General features: G+C 36.5%; 3 protein-coding genes across 4 annotated transcripts in view; 1 reads left to right on the top strand and 2 right to left on the bottom strand.

Annotated features, from left to right (window-relative positions):
* Nucleotides 1-9,566, top strand: part of LOC138127735 (fatty acyl-CoA reductase wat-like) — a 220,339-nt gene extending 210,773 nt beyond the window's left edge. The window contains exons 3-9 of one of the 2 annotated variants that reach the window (XM_069043806.1): nucleotides 7,700-7,911; nucleotides 7,959-8,198; nucleotides 8,244-8,389; nucleotides 8,442-8,548; nucleotides 8,598-8,843; nucleotides 8,891-9,071; nucleotides 9,124-9,566. In XM_069043806.1, the coding sequence (XP_068899907.1) occupies nucleotides 7,700-7,911; nucleotides 7,959-8,198; nucleotides 8,244-8,389; nucleotides 8,442-8,548; nucleotides 8,598-8,843; nucleotides 8,891-9,071; nucleotides 9,124-9,508 (1,517 nt within the window). In that variant the 3' untranslated portion in view covers nucleotides 9,509-9,566. Of the gene's footprint in view, nucleotides 1-7,679; nucleotides 7,912-7,958; nucleotides 8,199-8,243; nucleotides 8,390-8,441; nucleotides 8,549-8,597; nucleotides 8,844-8,890; nucleotides 9,072-9,123 lie in introns of both variants that reach the window. The other variant, XM_069043807.1, reaches the window with a different exon arrangement.
* A 2,039-nt stretch (nucleotides 9,567-11,605) lies between these two features.
* LOC138128321 (golgin subfamily A member 6-like protein 6) lies at nucleotides 11,606-12,525 on the bottom strand. Its single transcript, XM_069044532.1, has 2 exons — nucleotides 12,243-12,525; nucleotides 11,606-12,153 (listed from the first exon to the last, which is right to left on the bottom strand). The coding sequence occupies exons 1-2, from the start codon at nucleotides 12,523-12,525 to the stop codon at nucleotides 11,606-11,608; spliced, it is 831 nt and encodes a 276-aa protein (XP_068900633.1).
* A 7,819-nt stretch (nucleotides 12,526-20,344) lies between these two features.
* On the bottom strand, nucleotides 20,345-21,016 carry LOC138128315 (golgin subfamily A member 6-like protein 22). The gene has a single exon (XM_069044527.1). The coding sequence runs from the start codon at nucleotides 21,014-21,016 to the stop codon at nucleotides 20,345-20,347; it is 672 nt and encodes a 223-aa protein (XP_068900628.1).
* Nucleotides 21,017-25,255: the final 4,239 nt, after the last annotated feature.

The raw sequence follows: 25,255 nt of genomic DNA, 5'->3' as shown, positions 1-25,255 counted from the left end.
GAAAACTTCTTGATTGTATTAAATCAACCATTGAGGGTTGTGGAACTGGCAATTTCTTCACAAAAAATTTGTCATCATAAGACAATGTATGAAATTTATTTACCAATAAATAGTTAACCAAATCGGCATTGGTACTCACTACATCTTTTACATTTGCCATTGTCGGTGTCTTTACCTACTTACCACTTACACAATTTAAATAATACTATAATAATTACATAATAACAGATTAAACACACAAAACAGAAACAAAAGACGATACATTAAACGGTTAGGAGCAGACGAGCATTTGAAATTAAGGAATTAAACTACGCAAACGCACACTCAGTCTAGCAGCGCCACAGCGCTGCAACGGAATCTCGGCCAAATTAACTTTTGCCGGGGTTGTGTGAAACGAGCTAAGCTATCCGTTACAAGTTACAACAACATTATTTAAGATTGGTGAGACGAGACAGCTGGACGTACTTCTGAATCTATTCATCACTGGCCGACCTTTACTTGAGTGACTGATTTCTTCAAATGCGTTTAAAAATATTTCTCAAATACATCGTAAATGTATTTATTATTTAATAAACACTTGCCGCAGGAGCCTAGGAACGGCTTTGTCAATTATTGTCGTAGTTTTGTAAATATTCATATGCATTTAATTTTTGTAATGGTGAAAAAATAACTTTAACTTCAGTATGTAATTTAAATTGGTCTTTACTGAGGCAATTAAAAAAAACGATGAAGGCGAACAGACATCATAATTTATGTTTAGAAGAATTTTGCGTTTATTAAATAGATTTTTATTTACACACACATTTTTTTTTATCAAAACTATCCTGGATGCGTTTAGGTATTTATAGGTACTAATATGTGTATTTACAGAACATACGGTACACAGTTCAATGTAATTAGGTACGAGACAGAAATGTAAATTGTAATTTAAGTTGTTATTTGGGTTTGAAGAAAAATAATGACTCAAAAGATATAAAAATAATAAACAACAGCAATTTGAAAACAAACTATTTAGAAATAATGAGAAGTTGTTTTACAAAAATTTAACAGATAATAAAACTCAAACTAATAATGGTACACCAAATATAAACGAAATTAAAGAATTCTGGTCAAACATATGGTCAAATGAAGTTCAATTTAATAATCAGGCAGAATGGATTCCTCATTTAGAAAATGATATACCAGATAGTAATAATCGACATCATATTCAAATTAACCTTGAAATTTTAGTTAAAAATATTAATAGTTCACATAATTGGAAATCCCCTGGAGGTGACCAAATTCATAACTTTTGGTTAAAAAAATTTACTTGTATTCATAACTGCTTACTTGATCACTTTAACGGATTTATTAGGGAACCTAACACATTTCCAGAGTTTTTGGCCCATGGTATAACATATCTGAAACCAAAAGATACCGATATGCCGATACTAAAAATCCATCAAAATATAGGCCAATCACATGTCTACCTACAATTTATAAAATTATGACATCTTGCATTAAAGTAATAATTTACGACCATTGTCAAAAATTAAATCTACTTAATGAAGAACAAAAAGGTTGTGTTAAAGAGTGTTTTGGTTGTAAAGAACAACTCATAATAGATACGGTAATAATGGAACAAGCTAGAAAAAATAATAGAAATATTTATACCGCGTTCATAGACTACAAAAATGCCTATGATTCAGTACCACATTCATGGTTAATTAAAATTCTTAAAATTTATAAAATTAATTTGGATTTGATTAACTTTTTATCCCATGTTATGACATTTTGGAGAACTACTTTAAATTTATCAATAAATAATACTAAATTAAAATCCGAGCCTATTCAAATTAAACGGGGAATTTATCAAGGAGATTCTTTAAGTCCTTTATGGTTTTGTCTAGCCATTAATCCTTTGACAAATCTATTAAATAGCACTGGACATGGTTTTAATATTAGACATAATAATACCACACTATCCAAATTAAATCACCTTCTTTATATGGATGACATAAAACTTTATGCATCTACAAAGAATCACATTTTATCTTTAGTAACAATAACTGAAAATTTCTCAAATGATATTGGGATGAGTTTTGGTATTGATAAGTGTAAAATGCAATCAATATGTCGCGGCCACTACGAACATTTAGAATATATAACTCAAGAAGGAGAAATCATTAAAAATTTAAATAAAGGAGAATTTTATAAATATTTAGGTATTAATCAATCAAATCATATGCAACAATCAATTATAAAAGAAAATTTAGAAAAGCAATTTTATTTAAGAATTAAATCTATTTTAAAATCAAAATTAAACGGTAATAATTTAATTAAAGCAGTTAATACATATGCTGTTCCATTACTGACCTATTCTTTCGGTGTTATAAAATGGTCCAAAACTAATTTACAGAACGTAAACATTAAAACTAGAGTTCTTTTTACCAAATTTAGTAAACACCATCCTAAATCTGCTATTGAAAGATTTAATTTACCACGCGAAAACGGTGGTAGGGGTTTTTCAAATCTAGAAATACTGCTAAAAAATCAAATTGCTTCACTAAAAAATTATTTCCTCAATAGAGCTCGTGATAACACCTTTTTTAATGCTTTGGTTTCAGCCGATAAAGGCTACACACCTTTAAATTTAAGTGATAATATAATTTCAGATACTGTTAAGCCAAATATACCTGACACTATAGCAAATATAAAACAGAAGTCTTTACATGGGAGATACTTTAAAGAACTGGAACAACCAGAAGTTAATATTTAGGCCTCTCATGCATGGCTTAAGAAATCAAATATTCACCCTGAGACGGAGGGTTTTATATTTGCAATACAAGATCGTGTTATAAATACAAGAAGTTATAAAAAACACATATGCGGTTTACAATCGATAATTGATAAATGTAGGATTTGCGGAACTGAAGGGGAAACAATTGAACACATCATTTCTTCTTGCACCGTTTTGGCTCAAAGCGAATATAAAAAACGTCACGATATATTCGCTAAAATTATACATGAATTTAGCTGTTAAATTCAATTTATTAAAGAATACACAACCACATTATAGTTATACACCAGAAAGTTGTTTGGAAAATGACAGTTACAAGTTATATTTTGATAGAACAATTTTAACTGACATTCATATTAAGCATAACAGACCAGACATTATAATTTTAAATAAACAACAAAAGCAAGCATATCTTTTAGATATAGCTGTTCCAAATTCACATAATATAACACAGACATACAACACAAAAATTAATAAATATTTAGAGCTCTCCGTTGCTATGAGAAATCTTTGGTGTTTAGAAAAAATTTCGATTTTACCACTTGTTATTTCAGCAACGGGAATAGTACCGCAATCTCTTTTTAAAAATTTAAAAATTCTGGATTTAGATAACACATTGGTAGTTGAAATTCAAAAAGGTATATTATTATACTCATGTCACATCGTGAGGAAGTTCCTTAACATTGACACAGAACATAATACACAACAAAGTCAAAATGCGGAGGCGAGACGCCGGTAATTATGTTGATAAGCACTGCACTATTACTTGATAGTATTATCCGTAATAGTGTATGTACTCCGGCAAAATTGCCGTGCCGCCGAGTGGAGGTGGGATACGGAACGTAAACATTTTTTTTATCAGAAAATATGAAAATAAAATTCGTAATTATGTGTGGTACGGCCCGGCCGACTCTGCCGCCCCTAACGAGCCGTCACTGTATAGGAATTCTTTTAAGTATAGGAACAATAGATTTAGAGTTAACAATTCTTTCTTGACAACATTCTTCAACCGGTGATAAATTAACAAAATATTCTTTATGGCATCCTGAAGTGTTAAAGCATGACTAACAAAAGTTCTTGAGTTTGGACAAATCTCGCATTTATGATTAGAAGAACAAGGTGTTGTGGGAGCAATTGATAAAAATTGTTTATGGCAGATGTGACACTTTAAACACATTTTCTGTTGTTAAGACTTCATCACCTTAATTTTGTTTCTATAATTAAATTCAACCAATAGAATTCCAATTCTTCATAATTTAGGAAAGCAAAGGGGTTGAATATTAATAGTTTCACCACTTTCAAAATGATAGGCCCGGTTGTATAAAGCGATGTCAAGTCGTTGTTAAAGTTAACATAATGTCAAGCGATCTGATTGGAGGATTTTTAACATTTTATTTGAATCAGCCAATCAAATGGGCGGATTTCTGACTTGACGCGTTGTTAGCTGACACGATGTTAACTAAGCTTTTTGTAATTTGCCTCCATTGTGATTCTCTAATAGACATATTAACGAACGCGACCTCATCATCTGGGATGTCCTTATAGCCATTATTTCACGGAACATTTTACGAAAATTTTTAGGTTGGCATAGCTTGATCCGTCATGCGTGTCAGTTTAAATTACAAAATGTGCAAAGAATTATTTATCAGGATTTATCAGGCAACAAATTCGTGACCGTATTTTTGGCAATTTCACGTATTTCAGCGGGCGTACATGAAAGATTATCTTCCATATTCGTGTTTTGTGACAGAATTTGGATAAAACAAAAGGCGACTTTGAAGACTTGATCAAATTTTCACTTTTAAAATTAGGACATTACCAACCGCCACAAAATTCCCTAAATCGAGGAAAGTAAACATTTTTGTTTAAAAACGGCTTAAAAAGGGCAAATTACAAAAAATAGTATAAAAAACTCGTTTCATAAGACCTTGAAGCACTCATTCGTGCTTCAAGACTGGTCTTATGAAACTTGTCTTTTAATATACTATTATACAACCGGGCCATAGTGTACTAAACCTTGTTAAAATGGATGCACAATTTATGTTTACTGAAAAAGTGAAAAACAGAAGAACTAACTCATGTGAATCATTTCATTCAAGATTTAATTTCAATTTTTAATTTAATTTTTTTTATTCCATTTATCCCAACATTTTTCTATTTATAAATGTCTTGCAAAGTTTTCAATCCGAAACCTATGTGAAAATAGATGAAATAGGTGTGTAAATTGGGCTCTTTATGCTATGAGTGGGCCAGTTTTAAAGGCCCACGAGTGCCATAAAGAGCCCAATTTACACACGAACGAGTTGAATACGACGTTTTTTTGTTCGACGAGCCCCTTAAAGGCTCTAAATCGCTTAAAATCTTTAAAATTAGTTAGCTTGATGTTTCGTTTTAACAAGTTGACATTTACCCAAAGTCCGTTCACACAGGAGAAAATTCTCAAATTCTGACAGTGGGGCGTATTCTGTAACTACTCCGCTAAATTTTAAAGGCAACGCATAATCGGATTAAACCCACGCCGCCCCTGTTGGAAGGCTGATCCCCAAAGCCCACCTGGCGAGCCCGGACATCACATTGGGCAGACCCGCGGCAGATCACCTACACCACCAGGTCGTGGACCTCCAAGGAAGGTCGTAACGAGAATTTTATCTTCCAATCCGCCATTTTGGCAATTTCTTTCACATAGCCATTTTTATCAGACTGTCAGTGACCTCGGCAGTGTCACTCGCATATACCATTTTTTTTTTAATTTCTTTCGCCGGGCCTCGCCGATTATTAATTATTTATTTTCTTTTCTGTTTAGTGTCAGGCATAGATAATATAATAATATACGGGGTGATCAAGAAGGACTGTTTAAGTTGGTAAAACTGGATCGTATTTTAAATCGTATAACAGGAGTAACTTCCGGTTGTTGGTGGCTTGTCGTTGTTAATGCTATACCTATATCAGATATTTGTCAAATAAATCAACAAAACATATCCAGTTGCAGTGTTATAAATAACTGAATTAAAAAAATTTCTTAATTATACTGCCAACTTAAACAGTCCTTCTTGATCACCCGGTACTATCGTATATAGAATGCAAACTTTAGGGAATTTGTTTGAAATAAAACAAGAGCGCCCTCTGCATTTTTGGGGCTAAGTATTAAAAAAAAAAAAACAATAAAAATGGATTTTGTTGTTTTATTTTACTAAATTGTATTGTATTACGACGCATTTCCAGTGGAAATGCCTCATAAGTACCTTCAATTACCAATAGGTAGATACTCTTTTTAATAAGAACAACATCAATTAATATTTAAACTGATTTATTTTTACAACGAGAAAAATACATTTAAAAAAATACAAAAGCACAAACCACTAACTCTGACTGTTATTTACCTTCAAAAGCAGGTTGTTCGGGATAGGCGCTATGACTTGGTCTTCCATCACTGGTAAAATCTTCTGGAGTAAAATTAATTCCACAAATTCGATAACTTTAAAAAAATTCCTTGTCTTTAGCGTTTAGTTTTCGATGTATGTATCTCAAAAGGTTCGGAAAGCGGTGCCTAGAGAAGTTTTTATTAAAACATTTAAAAACTGGACAATTATATTTTGACATTTTTTTACTGTCACAATTTAAAGAAAAAATCACGGTCTCCGAGAGACTCGTTTTGAAATATATTATGAGTATGATTTTCAAAAATCTACAACGGACTTTGCGTTCTATATGTTCTACGTTATCAATAGCAATTTCAGTTATCAAAAACAGACATTTTTCGAATGCGACTGGCCGGAAGAAGAGACGAGTGTCTTATATATTTGGGAGGCCGTGGAAACATGATACATATTTATAGAAACCTATGCTAGAAACATTACAAGCGACATCTTTGTATTTGGAGCTAAGCTCTCAAAACCAAAAAATTTCGCATACATTGACTTTGCATTCTACCGGGTGATCAAAAAGGAGTGTTTAAGTTGGCAGTACAATTAAGAAAATTTTTTAATTCGGTTATTTATAACACTGCAACCGGATATGTTTTGTTGATTTATTTGACAAATATCTGTTGTAGGTATAGCATTAACAACGACAAGCCATCAACAACCGAAAGTTACTCCTGTTATACGATTTAAAATACAATTCAGTGTTACCAACTTAAACAGTCCTTCTTGATCACCCCGTATATATGGTGGTATATTACTATATTATCTATGGTGTCAGGGCGAGGGAGGTCTGGTGGTCTGTGGAATGGCTTACTAACGTCTGGCAACGTTGCATCGCCAACTTTTAAAAAAAGTTACTAATTTTGTAGTTTTGTGATCACTCACTGTCACTCACTATTTTGTCACTGTCAGCTGTCAGTCAATCATCACTAAAAGATTTTTATAATTCTCGTATTGCAATTTTACCTCAGTCAAAGTATATCAGGTGTCCAAGTCCAGGTTATTATGTGTATCCTGTTTTATAAGATAACTATTGTTAGTAAAATTTCATAGTCATGTATTCTGAACAAGTGTCCTATCCAAAATGAAGATAGAAGTCCTTTGAGTTCACCGTGATTGCAAATTCCAACGCATGCCACCTGTACACTGTAGTTAGACACCCTGTATATTGGCGATTGTTTTTTTTTTTACGTTTTTTCTGCTAAATCGAAGATAATTCTGTATTTCATCTACACACGAAACCATTTTTGTGTTGAAGCATCAGGTTCAAAAGTGTTAAAGGGTCACCTTGTCTCGTATGGAAATGTTATTGCTGCTCAGGTCTATTAAGAAGTCAAAAAATTACAACAAAGAAAATGTAAATTGTAAATTTATCACGCTTTTATATGCTTAACCTTAGGTCAGTCGTCTGAGTATAAAAATACGTTGCCCTTGCAAGGTCAACCAATTTACTTAAATACATTGTTTTTTTATTACAGCGGCACTTGGTCGTTTTTAGGTGGTACGTCAACAATGTCCTCGGACGCCCAAATCGGAAAGTTCTACAAGGAGCAGTCAATCTTCCTGACGGGAGGAACAGGATTCTTGGGGAAAATCCTGATAGAAAAACTGTTGAGACAATGTTGGGACCTCAAAAAAATCTATGTTTTAGTGCGACCCAAAAAGGGCAAATCTCCCGAAAAACGTTTCGAGGAATTCTTCGAATATCCCGTAAGTGTCTTGTGAAGTTCTGGCTTCTGTTAACTCTCCTCTTCAAGTGTTTCGACCTAATCAAGTGTAAAAACTTGTCGGAGAAAGTGTTCTTGATCAGTGGCGACTGTCAAAAACCGCACTTGGGCCTCGGTGTCCAGGACGTGAAGCTTCTGAAGAAAGAAACCACTTGTGTCATCCACGCAGCAGCTAACGTCAAGTTCGATCAGACCTTAAAAGAAGCTTCGCACAATGTCAGAGCAACTAGAGATGTCTTGGAGTTGGCAAAGGAGATGCAAAATTTGAAGGTAAGTTTGAAAACGCTTCAACTGTTCTTTTAATACCACTTCAAGGTTTTTGTATACGTTTCTACCGCGTTTTCCAATTGTGTCCACTCGCATATCGAGGAACGCTTCTACACCCCACCCATGAAATCTGAGAGTTTCTTGGGTTTGGTGGATGATGTCGACGACAACACTCTCCAAGCGATCACATCCAAGTCGGTTGTAGCAATTCAAACTGTCGCAATTCTTTCAATTACAACTTTCTAGATTGCTAGGAGAGTACCCGAACACCTACATCTACACCAAGTGCATCACCGAGGACTTGGTGAGAAGCAGTCTGCAAGTACCAAAGGTTATAGTACGTCCAGCTATCGGTAATTTTCAAACCCGTCAATCCAAAAATTTGGTACCAATTTGTTCTAGTGACCAGTACTATCGAAGAACCGGTACTCGGATGGGTTGACAATCTGAACGGGGTGATTGGAATACTACTACTCGCAGGTTTGGGGATCTTGCAAAGTATGCACGCGAAAAAGAACAGTCCAGCTTTATTAGTACCGGTTGATTACGTTGCGAACTGCACCTTAGCAGCTGCGTGGAAGGTGCACCGATCCGGTACCACCACAATATACAACTACACCGGTCACAACAAAAACATTATTACTTGGGGTACTACTCTGTTTGAACTATCGAAACCCACTCACATTTGTTTTCAGGGAGATTCATTGAAATCGTGAAACCGATAGGTTGGGAGGTCCCGCCGGAAAAAATAGTGTGGTACTTGTGTTTCAAACTGAGAGAGAACAGGCTCTGGCACAAGATTTGTGTCTTTTTCTTGCACACAGTGGTGGCGTATTTTGTCGATTTCGTCCTCATCTGTGTGGGAAGAGCAACGATGTAAACTGTTACTGTTAAAAATTGTCTTTCGTTTGACAATTCTTTTTCTCAGAGCTGTCAAGAATTATCGGCGACTGCACAAGGCGATGGACTTGATATCGTATTTCGCGATTCGCAGATGGTCTTTCGAGCAGGATAATGTTTTGGAATTGTGGGACCAGATGAGAAACGAAGATAAGAAAATGTTCAACTTTAATATGGAAGACACTGATTGGGTCAAGTACAATCGAGATAGTATCTTAGGTCTTAGAATGTACTTACTTAAAGAAACACTAGACACGATTCCTAAAGGAAAGAAGAAACTTAAAATCTTGTGTGTTGTTCATTATGCAGTTGTTGCGTTATTCTGGTACTCGCTCTACAAGTTCCTGATGTTTGTTGCTAGTTCTTTGTATGTATATTTTGGGACAACTGCATTAGCTACGTCAAAAATGTGAATGAGTGACAAATAAAAAAAATCTCATCTTTGTCGTCATCTGACCTTCAATTCCGCTATGAATATGTTTATTTTCAATACCTACTGCAAATATTTGCCACTTAGAATTAGTAAACTACATAGTTTCATGAAATATCACTTGGACCATGTATTAATGAATCAAAGAAAAAGGCAGTTGTAAAAAAAACCTGCTATTTCTTGGTAAATGGAAGAACATTTCTTTTTCTGTTTTCTTAGTAAACAATTTAAAATTACGTGTATACGTGCAAATACCATTATGCACTTGTAAGCCGTTTGGCGCTAGCGAACGGGCGATTTGAGTTCGGAACCACGCGGTTTGAAACTTGACTTTCTGTCATTGTGCTGTCACCAGTTGTTACTTTGTCGGGTAAAAACATGATTACTACATTTTAATCGAAATTTTCGATTAGTTAAGTATATTAATTGCATAGATAATCGTTCCTAATATACATATGTATTCTTAAATTTAATTATTTCACGGAATTCAGTACTTGTTAATACCCACAACATTGGAAGTAGACGAAGGAAAAGAAAATGAAGATTTAAGCAAGCAAAGAACTGTTTGCGGAGACAGGATGTTTCAGTCGGGATCGGTACATTAGCAGCACTGTTAGAAAGGCTTGCCGACAACATTATGTTAGTGAAGAATACCTAATTTTAAAATACATTTTAAATTATACATGCAAGTCTATTGCTGATTAAAAGATTTTTGAAATCTCTACCTGGGCAAATATTTAAAGTTTCAAGCCAGCGATTCCGTAGAATATTGTCTGAAGGCAATTCATTGAATATTTTTGTCTTTTTATAATCCTTACACGTCTCGAAACATCATTTTACATGTCATCTTTTTGACATTTAACGTTTCGCGCCAATTTCGGCGCCTGCAAAGTAGCGCCAAACGGCGAACGCCGAAAACTGGCAAATGAACAGGTCGGAGAGAGCCAAGAGTCTCGACTATTTAGAAGGTCGTGATTGAGGGAATGTGAAACCCCAGGAGAACATTTTAGAGAACTTCGTGACTATTCTGTAAGTACTGTTACATCATTATTTAAACGTTTCGTCGAGAACCCACAACCGCACACTAGTGAGAGGGCACCAGGGAATTGGTTAGCCTGTATCGCAGCGTCGGGAGCGAAGGAAAATTATTCATAATAAAAAACCAAATAGACAATATAACGAGTGTTCAGTTGAATTGTTCGTCAAGTTGGTTATGATGACTTTTTGATGAAAGGAGGTTGTTTTAAAGACTGTTTCGTGCAAAATATTAGTTACCGTTCTAAGTAGTAAACAAATTATTTACATAAACACATTCTCACTTTGTCAACAAAGACAATGGTTTATTCTTTTAAAGCCATTTATTGCAATATGTCCTAATTACAAGTTTCGGCAATGACAAGTGAAATTATTAAGTGTTGTCATTCAAGAATGAATATTTTACAAAATATTCACGTAGATAGGGACAATTTGGTGCAGAGAATTCTTGTAAATCACCTGTTCCTTAAAATCTCCTGCCTGCAAACCTACAATTTTCTCCGGCCTCAATTTTGGTGCACATACACTGTGGTATATACAGTGAGTTTTTTATTTCGCTGAACATACAATAAAATATGCAATGTAAAATGGCTATATTCAGTTCTAAAGTGGACAAGTCAATTCATTTGAGATAGGCAACCAAACTGACGGTTGCATTAGGCGGATGTTCAGTAAAATCTGCTGTGGAAGGTTGCGTTGGAGAGTCGATTGAGAGCGCACCACCCGTGTAAAAACGTAAGATTTAAACAGCTGATCCGTGATCCGTAACCCGGGTAGTGCATTCACAATCGCCTCTTCAACGCCAACTACGACGCCAAATGTTAAAAAACACCCGTTATGCTTTATTTGCCCTCCGGGCTTTCGAATTCCTGATTATAATACAATTCCAAAAACAAAAAATTACATTTTAATTTTATCCCCCACGCCTTTCTATTTCTATTCTTTCGCTCCTTTTCCATATCTCTTTCATCCATCTTATCTCCCTTCCGTCTTCATTCTGTATTTCTTTCCGTTCCTTTCTCTCCCTGTCTCTCATTTCCCCGCATCAGCTCCACATGTGTTCGATCATCTCTCTTTCCTCGCGGCACATCCTGCACCTTTTTTCTTCTTCCGTCCAATACCTGTTCTCTCTCTCTCTCTCTTTATTCCCACATCTGAATTTCGCCAGGTACACCGGAACTTCCTCTGTCACGCACCTCTCATACTCCCTGTTGTACCTCGATTCTCTGATTCTCTCTCTTCTCTCTTGCTTGTCCGTATCTCTGTCCCTCTCGCTCAGCTCCACACACATCCATCTTCCTTCCGCTCTCAATCTTTCCACTTCCTCACTGGCACACCCGTTCCTTCTGCAGTACTTATGTCTCCCCTTCTCATCCGCATTCTTTTTCTTTTCTCTATAGCACTCAGTCAGTATCCTGCACTCTTCCCTTCCGCCCATTCTGTCCTCGAACTTTGCCGCTCTCTTTCCCGCTTTCACTCTCAGCTTGCTCCTCTTGCACTCTTCGACTCTTCCCTCACTATGTACCCAAGTGTTTCTCTGTCCACTCCTAGCACCCATCTCAAATATTTCTCTTGCACTCTCTCCACCACCACCTGTTCCTTCCATCCCCAGATCTCTGCTCCGTACATCGGCACGTTCTCTACCATGCTCTCAAACATTATCATTCTCCTCCCGAACTCACCTCCCCACTTTCTCTCTCCTATTCCCCAAATGCATCCAACTATCTTCTTCGCCTTCCTCACTACCTCTCTCACTTGCGCCTTGTCCGTGGCTCTGTCGTTGAAGGTGTAGCCCAGATACTTGAACTCACTTACTCTTTCTATCTTGGTTTCTTCCCACTTCCACTCGCTCTCCTCGTTCTTCCTCTTTTTCTTGTTGAACACCATCATTTCCGTCTTCTCAACTTTCACTTCCAGCTTTTTCTCCCTCACATACTTTCCTAGGTTCCTCATCATTTCTTTCATCTCTCTCCCACTCTCTTTGCCACAATCACCATGTCGTCCCCAAACGCCAGGGTCCAAACTTTCTCCCTGCCCACCACGACCCCACCCCCGCTTGCGCTTTCCTCAACATTTCGTTCACGTCCGCCACGTATTTCTATCCCACCTTCACCTTGTTTCATGTTCTCGCACACATTGGCAGAAAGCTGGGAACATTGGGTTGCTCTTCTACTTTTGTAATTTTTTTGGATTCTTACCTGGCTAGTCGTAAGCAGTTTGTTAGTGTTCATGGACATCGTTCTAATGTTTTTGAATGCTCCTCTGGTGTGCCTCAAGGATCTGTGTTGGGACCGTTAATCTACAATATTTTCATTAATGACATAATTGAGGATCTTTCAGTATCCTGTTTGCTGTATGCAGATCAAATGAAGATTTTTTCATCTATTGGAGAAATTGGTAATTGTAAAAATACTTATGTTTCAGTGAGGATAGACGCTATCCTCCTATTGGATAGTCACAAGCCATTTCATTGGAACGTTTCTCATTCAAAAGTTTATCCGAACGCAATAAGTTAATGAATTTATTATTTTTATACCGAGCGATCCAAAAGTCTTTCTATCAAGTGAGCCATGACATTATCATAATTATATACACCATGAAATAAAAAAATGTGAAATTAAAAATATCAAAGGATACGGACAGACTAATAAAACATATTTTTATATTAAATTATATTTTGATCGAACAGTTTTAACTGATATTCATATTAAGCATAACAGACCAGACATTATTTTAAATAAACAACAAAAGCAAGGATATCTTTTAGATATAGCTGTTCCAAATTCACACAATATAACACAGACATATAACACAAAAATTAATAAATATTTACAGCTCTCCGTTGCTATGAAAAATCTTTATTGTTTGAAACGACGTCCCTGAAGCTTCCAAATATTTTAAAAATGGTTTCGCATTTGCTTTTGACAGTTTTGACAAATTTTTCAAGACCTGTCATAAATGTGACGTTGAATGTGTTGTCTAGGGCAACGGTTCGTTACCTGCTCATTTTGCTTTAGGGCAGTTAAGAGGCAGTTTACAAAGGAGAAAAATGAGAATTTATGACAGTTGAACACAATAAATGTATTTATATAACTACATATGTATATAAAAAATTATCGAATTAGCAAAATCTGAAAAAATGTAAAATTTTGTTAGCCTGGAAATATTAATTTTAACTATCGTTAGTTCTTTGCCGCCTGTACTTTGACCAAGAAATAAATATGACAGATATTTCAGTTCAGTTAGCAATATCAAAGCAAAATCATTTGGGGTACATTTCTATGAGGTTAGGGAAAATAAAACATAAAATTAGAAAATCAACCACATTCTCCACTGTGGATGCCTCTTAAGGCGCACTCGAATTCCCGTCTGACTTATACGAGTATTTTGTCATAAGGTAATACAAAAATTCCCTTCAGGTAATTATTAACATACTGATATAATCCTTAACTTGAGTTCCCGTCAAGGGTAAAAGGGCGCTTAATCCTCCACTTACGTACGCCTCTAGGCCGTCTCTAGGTACCATTGTTGTTTACCATTACGTGGACCAAAAAAAAATGTTTAGCCGAATTACAGTACACGCCTCATTATTATCCCTGTGCATGTACCGATCCGACTGAACGGACGAATAGGGTGGTCAAGACCACCTGTAGATCCCTAGCTAAGGAAAAACCCACGGAGACAACTGAAATATAAACACAATTGGTTGCTACCGGCATGGAAAGTGGAAACTTTGAAATTTTGATTACAGTGTTAAGGTACTTATTACACCAAAAGCGTCACTCGGAATAATTAAAAGGGGACTTTAGAACTTGGTGCCCTTTTTCTTTTAGGAACGTTAGTGAATTGTTACACCTGATTTTACAAAAAAAAAAACGTGATCCGTACGATTTTATAAATTTAGCGAAACTAGAACCAGGCGGCCTTACTCTCCTTCACAAGCTTACAAATGTTAAAAAGCGTGATACATGGGGATGGTCGAGATAATTGTGGATTTAATACAATATGATGGGAATATTCAACAAACCACGTGCGACCCATTATGATAGTTAAAATATATTCCGTGCGAAACAGGCATAATTTTAGTACCGCAAACATACCTTGTTCAAATCAGAAGGGCTGGACAACAACGTCTAATGTAGTTCGGAAATCGCACAAAAGAAAATCACACAGCAATGCAATGCTCTGTTGTTTCCCAAAAAGTCTGAATTTTAAGGCCGCGTGTACGTGTTCTTTCGAAATTTCGTGTTTCTGGATTGACATTGCTAATTCTAATTGTTTCAAATTATTATAACCGGTTGAATTCCACGGACTCCGTGTGTTTTCGCAAAATAATAAATAATACCAACAATACAATCTATTCTTGTTTATGCTTCCAGAAATCCATTGCACTTTTGATACCACGAAGTTGAAAACATGCGCGTGCACCGTCTCTTTTCATTATAAAGTAAATTTACCAGATCAGGACATGGTTTATTTAAATTTCGAACTATTTGTTTTTCATCATATTATGACAATGTGCGCGTGCGAGTTTCAGTAAGGCAGGCCTAGCCTGCACTTGGTTACGGTAGGTCCGATCGCCTACAGCTTAAGATCACACTATTTGTACATATATGATTCATATTGATTTACGCACAATGTAAGCTGTTTCTAGTAACTGATATAAGGCTCATTAAATTATAAGTAAAATTCAAGTGTCCAGTACCCTATTAGGCTATGGGTATTTTTATATAAATAAATTTCAAAATTTACGGTCTTTCTTTCTTATTGCGCCTTCCTAGTTTTTATTTTTAACATTTATTTCAGATTTAATTAAATCTGAAATATTTTATTATTAGATAGTACCTATGTATTATGTATTAGTATTGACAAATACAAATACAAATACACGAAACAGTATAAAATTTATTGTCTGGCTTTATCACAATCTAAAAAAAAAGGTAATCATATGATCGATGACACTGTTGTCTTGTTTTATTCGTGAAAAAAATATATTTTCAGTAATGCATTAGACGCTATCAAACTCATATAACAGCATGCGCACGTGTGTACGCTGGTACGCTTGGACTGCCAGGGTAAGCTAGCCCACCCGGACAACAAACAGCGATCGAGAGCCTAGTCGTACTCTCGGCTCGAATTGACGCGAGAGAACACAGAAACTGATAGAATCGTACGTACGCACTAGCTTCGTCGGCCATAATCCAGGGTGGACTCGCCTGCCTTCGTTAAACTCTCCAGCTAAACTGAAGCGCAACGTTGAATTAATAATAATTTAACAAAACAAATTATTCACGGTTTTCTGCATAGAACTTAGATTAAGATTAAATTCAGCAATTGGTTTTTTTTATAAATCTATTAGACGTAATTTTTTCATTTTCACTTTGAATATTTTGGGTAGGCACTACCTACCCTGCCTACCCAGACCAGCCGCCACTGTCTCTCAATTCTACTCATTCATTCAACAAATGCTCTATCGTCTCCTTTTTTTCTCCACACGTCCTGCACACTCTAATCCTATCCTCATTCCAATATTTATTCTCTCTCTCCTCATTTCCACACCTAAATCTTGCTATTATCACTCTCTCCTTTCTACTTTCTCTTCCTAGGTACTTTGGTAGTTCTTCCGTTATTATTTTTTCATACTTTTCATTGTACCTAGATTCCCTAATTCTCGTTCTTCTTTCCTGCACTTGCACATCTCTGTCTCTCTGCACCAATTTATCTGTCATTGCTCTGCCTCCCTCTCGCATTCTTTCTATCTCCGCTCCTGCATACCCATTTCTTTCGCAATATGCCTCCCTCTCTTTCCATACCCCTTTTCCTATTTCTTTTCTTTTTTCTTTCAGACACTCTTGCAAAATTCTACACTCTCCTCTCTCTATCACTCTCTCCCCAAATCTTATTGCTCTCTTTCCTGCTTCTATTCTTATTCCATCCCTTTTTGTTTCCTCCATCACTATATCGGGTGTCCCAGAACTCGCGCGTCAGCCGTAAACCACAAATTCTGTTCTTCCATCTGATATAGGATTTTCAAGATTTTTTGTGTTAAACCATTTAGTTTTTAAATTACAGCAATTTTAAGATAGCCAATCACAGAAGAATGATTAGTAAAGTATATCAGGTGAATTATTCCGTGTACTGTTGTTACCAGGTAACAAAATTAATGTTAAAAAGTCAATATTTGTCTGGTCAACTATGCGAACGTTTTATACTAACGTCAAAGTGACATTAATCAGTACATTTGAAAAGTGTCGATTTTTGGACAGCAACACAGTAAGAAATATTCACTTCCGAAGAATACACCGAAATGATGATAATCTACGGGGAAAGTAGCAGGAATTCTAAAGCGGCCGCAAGGTTGTATCGTGAACGCTTTCCACATCGGCATCCTAGTTCGGACGTATTTTTAGGTTTAGTGGACAGAACAAGAACCATTGGTTTTTTGGTCCCCGATAGAAAACGAGTTGATGGTGTTGACCGCACGGTTCGCACTCCTGATACGGAAGGAGTCGTACTTCAATCATTTACGGAAGATGGAACGAGAAGTACAGGGTGAGCAACAATAACTGTTTCAGTTGGCAAAAAAAAATTTTACGTAAAATTTTCAAGACAGTGAATTGTACCTATTTCGGTTTGTTTTATTGACATTATTGACAGCTGGTATACATTTCAAATTTAAACGTCTTGGTTTTTGTAATCTTTTATTAATAAAATGGTTTTCTCGTTGGAACATGACATAAAAGTCACCAAAAATCACCAGAATTTATTGCCAACTCAATCAGTACTTGTTGCTCACACGGTATTAGAAATGTGACCGACATCCTGAATCAATCAAAAAATACTGTTCAAAACATTTTAAAAGGTAACCACATGCACCCGAATCATTACACCAAAGTTCAACATCTATTATCCGAAGATTATGCACCTCGATTGGAACTCCAGGAACACGAAGAGAATCCAGGCTTTCTTGCAAATGTGTTACTTACGAATGAATCCTATTTTTGCCGCAAAGGGACTTTTAATAGTCACAATCTTCACGTATGGTCGGAGAAAGTCCACAATTTGAACATTTACTTTAAAAATGTACTTTTCGTTTAATGTTGTTTCCGTTTTCTGTTAAATGTCAAAGTGACAGAATTTAATAAAAGTTGTCCAAACATTTCATCACTGTTTTTTAGCAGCAACATCTAAAGTCATTTCCTGGGAAACGCATACATTTAGTAGAGTTACCTTCAGGAAGGCGTGTGTGATTGGTTATCTTAAAATCGTTTTCATTTCAAAACTAACATGCTTTTGACGTTTTTTCTTGTAGAATCCTTGTCGGATTAAATATTAAAATTAGCAGTTAACGGCTGACGCGCGAGTTCTGGGACACCTGTATATCCAGGTGTCTCTCTATCTACTCCTAGCACCCATTTCAAATATTTTCCTTGCACCCCTTCCAACCCTTCTTGCTCTCTCCATCCCCATATTTCCGCTCCATACATCATCACGCTTTTCACCAGACTATCAAACATCACTATTCTCCTTCTAAAGTCATGTCCAAATTTTCTCTCTCCTATCCCCCATACCGCTCCTATTATCTTATTTGCTTTTTTCACTAACTCTCTCACATGTGCTGCTGCTGTGTTTCTTTTATTCATCACATAACCTAAATACTTAAATTCTTATCTTTTTCCCATCTCCACTCATTTATTTTTCTCCTACCACCCCCCTTTCTAAACACCATCATCTTGGATTTCTCTACATTCACCGTCAACTTTTTCCTCCTCATATATTTCTCCATGCTTCCCAACATTTCTTTCATACCTTTCTCCTCTCTCGCTAGCACCACTAAATCATCCGCGTATGCCAAAGACCACACTTTTTCTTTGCCCACCACAACCCCCCCTGCCTGCCCCTTCCTGAACATCTCCTCTATATCTCCAATAAACGCTGCAAACAGGCTGGGGCTTAGTGGGCAACCTTGTCTTACTCCCTTATACGTCTTGAAACATTCACTCACTCTTCCATCCACTCTCACTCTACTTATCGTCTCTTCATATATCTCTTCTATTTTTGTTACCAGATGCTCATTTATCCCTTTCTTTCTCAAGTATTCCCACAGTAAGTCTCTTTCCACATTATCAAAAGCCGCCTTCAGGTCTACAAAAAATGCATATACCTTTCCTAAATCCCGCCTGCCCGTCTGGTAACACACCCCGCTCATTCATTTCCTTCATCAGTCTCTCTTCCAAAATCATCGCGTATACCTTATATGCCGTATTAAGTAGCGTGATCCCCCTGTAATTGCTGGCTGTATCCTTTTCTCCTTTCTTATATATGGGGCATATTATCCCCTCCTTCCACTCCTGGGGGAAGCCCTCTCCCTTCCACATTCCATTCATTATCTCTAACAACCTATCAACTTCCCTTTCAGTTCCATATATCCACGATTTGTTCTGTATACCGTCCATCCCCGGTGCCTTTTTCCTTTTCAGTTTTCTCAGTTGTTGCTCTAATTCTTCTCTTGTTATCTCTTCTATTTCTCCCACTCTGTGTTGTCTCTTTTCCTTTTCTTATCTGTTTTCCCCAACAACTCACTGAAGTACTTTCCCCATTCCTCCATGGTAATTCTGTCACTCACTATTTCTCCTTTTTTCTTTCTTTCCCTATTTATGTATCTCCACACCTCTTCTTCCGTCTTTATACCCTTCATCTTCATTTCTTCTTCCATCCGTTTCTTTTCCTTCTTCTCTTTGCATACTAATTTGTACCTCTTGCGTGCTCTCTTGTACTCTTCCTTCGTTGCTTTTTCTTTTTTCCAATTTCTTAGTTTCTTTCTTGCGGCTTGCTTCCCTTCCCTGCATTCTTTATCCCACCACTCGTTTTTCCACAGCCCCATCTTCTCTCTTATCTCTATCTCTTTTTTTTTTGTTGCATTTTTTACGTTCTCGTTCAGCTCCCTCACTTTTTCGTTTATTTCTTCTTCTTCGTATTTTGCCTCCCTAAGTCTTGCTGTATACTTTTCTTTTCCTTCTTCCGTCCAAATATTCTTCACAATTTTTCTTTTAACATCCTTCATACTTCCTCTCTCTTGCTCTCTTCCTTTTGTCCTCACTTCCAATGGCATATGATCCGACTCCACTCTTTCTCCCACCTTAAATTCTTCTATTTCATCCCATGCTTCTTCATTCACCATAACATAATCAATAACTGTCTCTCCTCTCGATCCAATATACGTGTACTCCCCTTTCTCATCTCCTATGCAGTTTCCATTAAGTACGTCCCACCCTCTTTTTTCTACTAAGCTAACCAGTTCTCTCCCTTCTGCGTTTTCTATTCCGTCTTTTGTTGGTCTTTTTTCTATTGTTGCTTGTTCTTCTTCCATCCGTCTTCCTAATCAACAGAGTTCCTTCTTCCTGCTCTTTTACTCGCTCTTCTATTATTCTCTTCGTTTCTTTCATACTTCTGCTGTATATTGTTACAATTCTCCATTTTCTCTGTTTTCTTTTCACCGTTCTTTCCATAAACCCTCTTTCTTCTTTTGCTTCAGATCCGTTTTCTTCTTCCAGTCCCTTTTTCACACCCATTATTATCCCACCTTTCGCTCTCCCTTTCTTGCTTTCCCTCTCTGCATATTGACACTTCCCCTCAAACTCTCTCGGCATTCTCCTTTCCAATCTTTCCCATCCCTTTGCTTCCACGCACGTTTCTACCAATCCCACTACGTCAAATTCTTCCAAATACTTCCAAAACTCATCTTCTTTGTTTTTTATTCCCGCTACATTCCAGAATACTATTCTTATTTGCTCGTTTTCTCCCTTATTCCTCTGCATGTTCGTTTTCCCTTTTCTGCCCTGTCGTCTTTTTCTTGCGCTCTTATTGCAAAATTTTCTTCGTCCCACCTAAAACCTTTTCCCTCTATCCATATCTTTTTATAACCCACTTTCACCCGCAGTCCTTTTTGTCGCTCTTCTTTGGCTAGCGTTCTTAATTCTTTCTGTATGTCTCTTTCCTTCTTCGTCAGATCATCTTCTATGTATACACTCTTTCCTTTTTTTTCTTTTAGTTTCCTCTTATTTTCCATTACTTTCCGTTTTTCCCCCCAGCTCTCAAGTTCCGCCACAATCATTTTTCCTCCATTTATTTTATACATCTCTTTCACCCTTACTTCGACCTCTAATTCTGCCTTCATCCATTTTTCCAGTTTCTTCTCGTTCTCACATTCCTCTTCGTCCAGTCCCGTTACGACAATATTCTTTTTTCTCACTCTTTTTTCCTGCTCTTCCATTTTCTCCTCCAATTTTTTCATTTTTTCTTTTAGGTCCATCTTTTCTCTTTCCCATTTTTCTTCCTTTTCACGCATCATACTTTTCAATTGTTCCAATTCCCGGCTCATCTTCCGATTCTCTTCCTTTATCTCCCCTACATCCTCCATAATTTTTTCCAACATTTTTTTCATTTCCTTATCCATTGCCTTTTTAACCGGTGATCTTTCCACTTTTTTACTTTTCCGAAATGGGTTAATCCTCTCTTCTGATTCTCGTCCTTCTTCTCTTTTCCTTTTGTGATCTTCGTCTCTCTCGCTCTCACTATCACTTTTTTCATTCTACCTCGTTTTTACTTGCCGCTTATCTTATCGCGCGCCGTAAAACAGGTCCGCTCGCTTCGACTGCTCGAATCGGACTCAGGTTATGCGCCTATGTACAATGGTAATTAAAGTATAATCTGAAGCGAATGCTTCAAACTGAAGTGTTTGCTTATATTTGAAGTAAAAGGTGAAGGAAATACTCTACTCTCGAAGCTTTTGCTCGAAGTAAGAGCGAATAATTCTTTTTATTCATACCACTCACTGTTTACGGAAGTATCAGTCATTACAAAAAAATGCAGTAATCTGCAGAGACAAAAAAAAAACACGGCAAATTCGAGGAAGCGCCAACGACCAACAGAGGATTCGGACACTCCACAAGATGCTTTCCGTCATCTTCAGGGATCTACCGGAAACCAGGGGGCGTCTGTAACGGTCCGAATAGGTTCGATAAATTAAGAATTTTAAATTTTAAAATAATTTCAACGAAATATTTTAAATACCGTTCATTTGCGACGGAAATGCTGGTCAGTTGTAAATTTTATTGAAGCCGTGTCGGCACCACATTCCTCAAGTGAAATCTGCCCACCTTTCTTTGAAAATGCAGGTACACGTCCTGTCCGAACACAACACAAAGATGACAGTTTTTATGGGAAAAGAAACATTGCAAAATTTACTCGTTCGACAATTTGGGGAGTCCAGTTAAAATCAGGGGATAATTGAATTAATGAATTTGATGTTAGCAGGTTTCAAATTGAGAGAACAACAAAATTAATGTTCATTAGGTTAATTTACTTTTTTTCACGATCGGGAGTAGATATCAACTTTTCGGATGTCAACATCGTGACAGAAGTAGAGCAAATATTTGCTCCCTAGGGAGTTTTCATTTTTTTGACAGTTGTGACAAAAATCTAATGGGAGTTTTCATTTTTTTTTGACTGTTGTGACAAAAATCTAATTGTGTTGTCAAGGCAACTACTAATTCCATTAAATTCATCGAAAGATGACAACTCATTTGTCATCATTTTTTTATTCTTAAAATTTGAGATTTTTGTGCTGTTTCTACTCCCTACCGTGAAAAAAATAGTATATATACTTCTGGAGAGAATGCTCATTTTTCCCTCGGTGCTTTGTAGCCCTCGGGCTTCGCCCTCTGGCTACAAACTGCACTTTAGGAAAAATCATGCATTTCTCTCCCTCAATATATAATATACTATTTTTAGCATTCTCAAATTTGTGGCATATTTGTAATTAAAGGGCGAGAATTGCAAATTAAAAAACAGAGCGCTTTATCGTAGAAAATAACTAGAATCGTTTGCACTTTTAGTTAGAAAAGTAACAAAGCAAAGTAGAAAGGGAGTCGGTAGAAAACAGAGAGGACCCGGTAACGGTAAAGCCAGGTAGTCGTAGAAATCAGACGTGTGAGTGAGAGAGAGAGAATGAAATTTACGAAGTAATTATTAATTAGAACGGTTTTGGGGAATCAAACCAATGTAGAACAATTTTTAGAAGTAGCAGATCAACGGAATTTAGTTGCATGACATGACAATTACGTAACAGCGTTTCAAGCCCAATTTAGGTTTCAAAATAAGGTTAATTTGTTTCATTGTAATTCTGTTTGTTTCATTTTAATTATGTTTGATTCATTTTAATTACGTTTGTTTCATTTTAATTCTGTTTGTCTCATTTTAATTATGTTTATTTCATTTTAATTATGTTTGATTCTTGGTTCTGATTTTTGTTATTGTATAGAGTCGGTAATTCAGTGTTCCTGTTAATTCTGTTTGTTCCATTTTTTAGATTGTGTTTGTTTCTTGATGTTGAGATTTATTATTGTATAGAGTCAGTAATTTAGTGTTCTTTTTCAGAGTTCTAATTCACCAACAAATTATGTACATACGGTTTGGTCCTAACAAAAGTGTAAATTTAAACATTTAAAATGATGGTGGAAAAACGGAAACTGTAATTTCAAAAGTTCTAGAGATATCGAAAGGGTGTCGCGGTCGGCGTAAAGTAGAACCGAGCTGATTGGTCACTTTGGTCAAGTAGAGGTTGCGAAAGGGGGATGCGCCAGAAATGATAAAACCGATTGCGGGACGGGAAACAAGGCTTTTTTGATTCACTCGGGGTTTGATCTCCAAAGTAGCCGGAGGTACGTTCAGTACTTCCAGCAGCCATTTTGTGACCACGTTCTTTACATTCACAAGGTAAATTATCTCTAATTCTTGTACATTATTTGTAGTCGCGATTTAATTAGTAAAACAGCATTTCGTTCTTTATCGTTCTAAAGTAAAGATTATATTATTTTCTTTGAGCTTTTGATGACCACGTGACTCATTAGAATCTTGAATTAAATTCCTTATCGCGAAGTATGTGATCTTCTTGCATTTACCGATTGGGGAAACGTGCTCTTGTCAAGGGGGACCATTATGTAATTATTACAAAACATTTCGATTCATTATTTATGTCTTGGATTCTCGAGTTCGGGAAGCTACCGCCAGTGTCCGTCGCACTCAATTAGCTGTGGTCCGGCATAAGTGCACAAATCGCCATGTCACCCGTAAACGGGACAGTGACTAAACTAGGCCAGCTGACACGTGAAGAGAGGTACCCTTTGGCCCTGTTAGAACCTTTTTTCCCTTTTATTTTCGACCACCGGAGTAGACCGGGGTGATCTATGAGATTCCAGGACATCGCGTCGGGTTCAATTTAATGGGAGAAACAAGTCAAATCTAAATCGGATCACATAGTTCGCATCTCAAACTCGTATAATGCTGTTCGCGCCATAAACTCCTTTATTTGCCCAGCTTAGTCATTTATTCATGGGTCAGATCTCAATTCGAGGGGCGCGAGTCAAATCTCATTGGGTCAAATTTCCACCAAATTCTGTTATTAAATCCATTTATTTATTTCTATCATTTGTTGGGATCAAACACCACCACACTCGATTATTTGTTAAATAGAATTTAAGTGAAGTGTGCGCAATCGTTTTAATTTCATCTTTGAGAACCTTCCAAAGTACGGCCTTTCGTTAGAGCCTAATTAAACAAAATGAAAAATAAAACACAACGTACGATCCATAAATATTTCTTTTCTCATTATTTTTGTTTCGTATTTTTCCACAAAATTTCATCCGAGGGAATGCGGCAACCAACAATACACAAAATGAGGAAGAAAAAAAATCATCGAGGAAAAGTTAAGGAAGTCGAAAGGTTACAATACTGAATTTACGTTTAACTGATTTACAATGGCATCAGTCCACTTTACCGATTAGATTTGGTGGTCTGGGAATTCGTCGCATTTCCGATATTTGCCTCCCTGCTTTCCTATCTTCAATTAATGGGGTTAAAAAGCTTGTTTCTTTATTACTAAACTCAAAGGATAATGAGCTTAATATTCACCATTATGATGAAGCTTTAGCAGTCTGGGGTGTAGCAAATGAGAACGAAATACCAACAATTCCACAATTTCAGAAGAATTGGGATAATATTAATATCAAAGGAATAATTGCCAATGACTTAATCTTTAATTCACCTAGAGACTTGGCTCGTTTTAAAGCTTTGCAATGCAGAGAATCAGGATCTTGGTTACATGCAATACCTTCTCCTAATATTGGTACTCTTTTAGATAACACTTCCTTCCAAGCTTGTATTGGTTTAAGATTGGGTTGTAATCTTTGTACACCTCATATTTGCAAATGCAATGCGAAAGTTGATGAAATTTGCACCCACGGTCTAAGTTGTTTCAAAAGCAGTGGTAGATTTTCAAGACACACTGAAATTAATTCCATTATCAACCGGTCTTTAACTTCAATTCATGTGAATTCAACTTTAGAACCAAACGGACTGTCTCGGGATGACGGAAAACGCCCAGATGGGATGACTTTTGTACCGTGGATTAAAGGTCAACCTTTGGTTTGGGACGTTACTGTTGTAGATACACTTGCAGACAGTTACGTATTGAAATCATCTGAAATCTCAGGTTTTGCGGCTGAAATGGCTTGCAAACGCAAACATAGCAAATATAGTTCAATCATTTCGTCAAACTACGTGTTTAAAGGTTTAGCATTTGAAACCTTAGGCCCTTGGTGCAAAGAAGCCATCGATTTCATTAATGTAATCGGAA

This window comes from Tenebrio molitor, chromosome 4, assembly GCF_963966145.1.
Source record: "Tenebrio molitor chromosome 4, icTenMoli1.1, whole genome shotgun sequence".
Taxonomy (NCBI): domain Eukaryota; kingdom Metazoa; phylum Arthropoda; class Insecta; order Coleoptera; family Tenebrionidae; genus Tenebrio; species Tenebrio molitor.
Note: the sequence above shows the minus strand (reverse complement) of the source record. Positions and strands in the feature narration are given on the sequence as shown.

Coding starts and splice junctions, on each gene's coding strand:
- LOC138128315 (XM_069044527.1), bottom strand. CDS start 21,016: ATGGATAAGGAAATGAAAAAAATGTTGGAAAAAATTATGGAGGATGTA.
- LOC138128321 (XM_069044532.1), bottom strand. CDS start 12,525: ATGAAAGAAATGATGAGGAACCTAGGAAAGTATGTGAGGGAGAAAAAG. Junction 12,154..12,242: donor AGGAGAGAGAAAGTGGGGAG/GTGAGTTCGGGA, acceptor TGGAAGGAACAG/GTGGTGGTGGAGAGAGTGCA.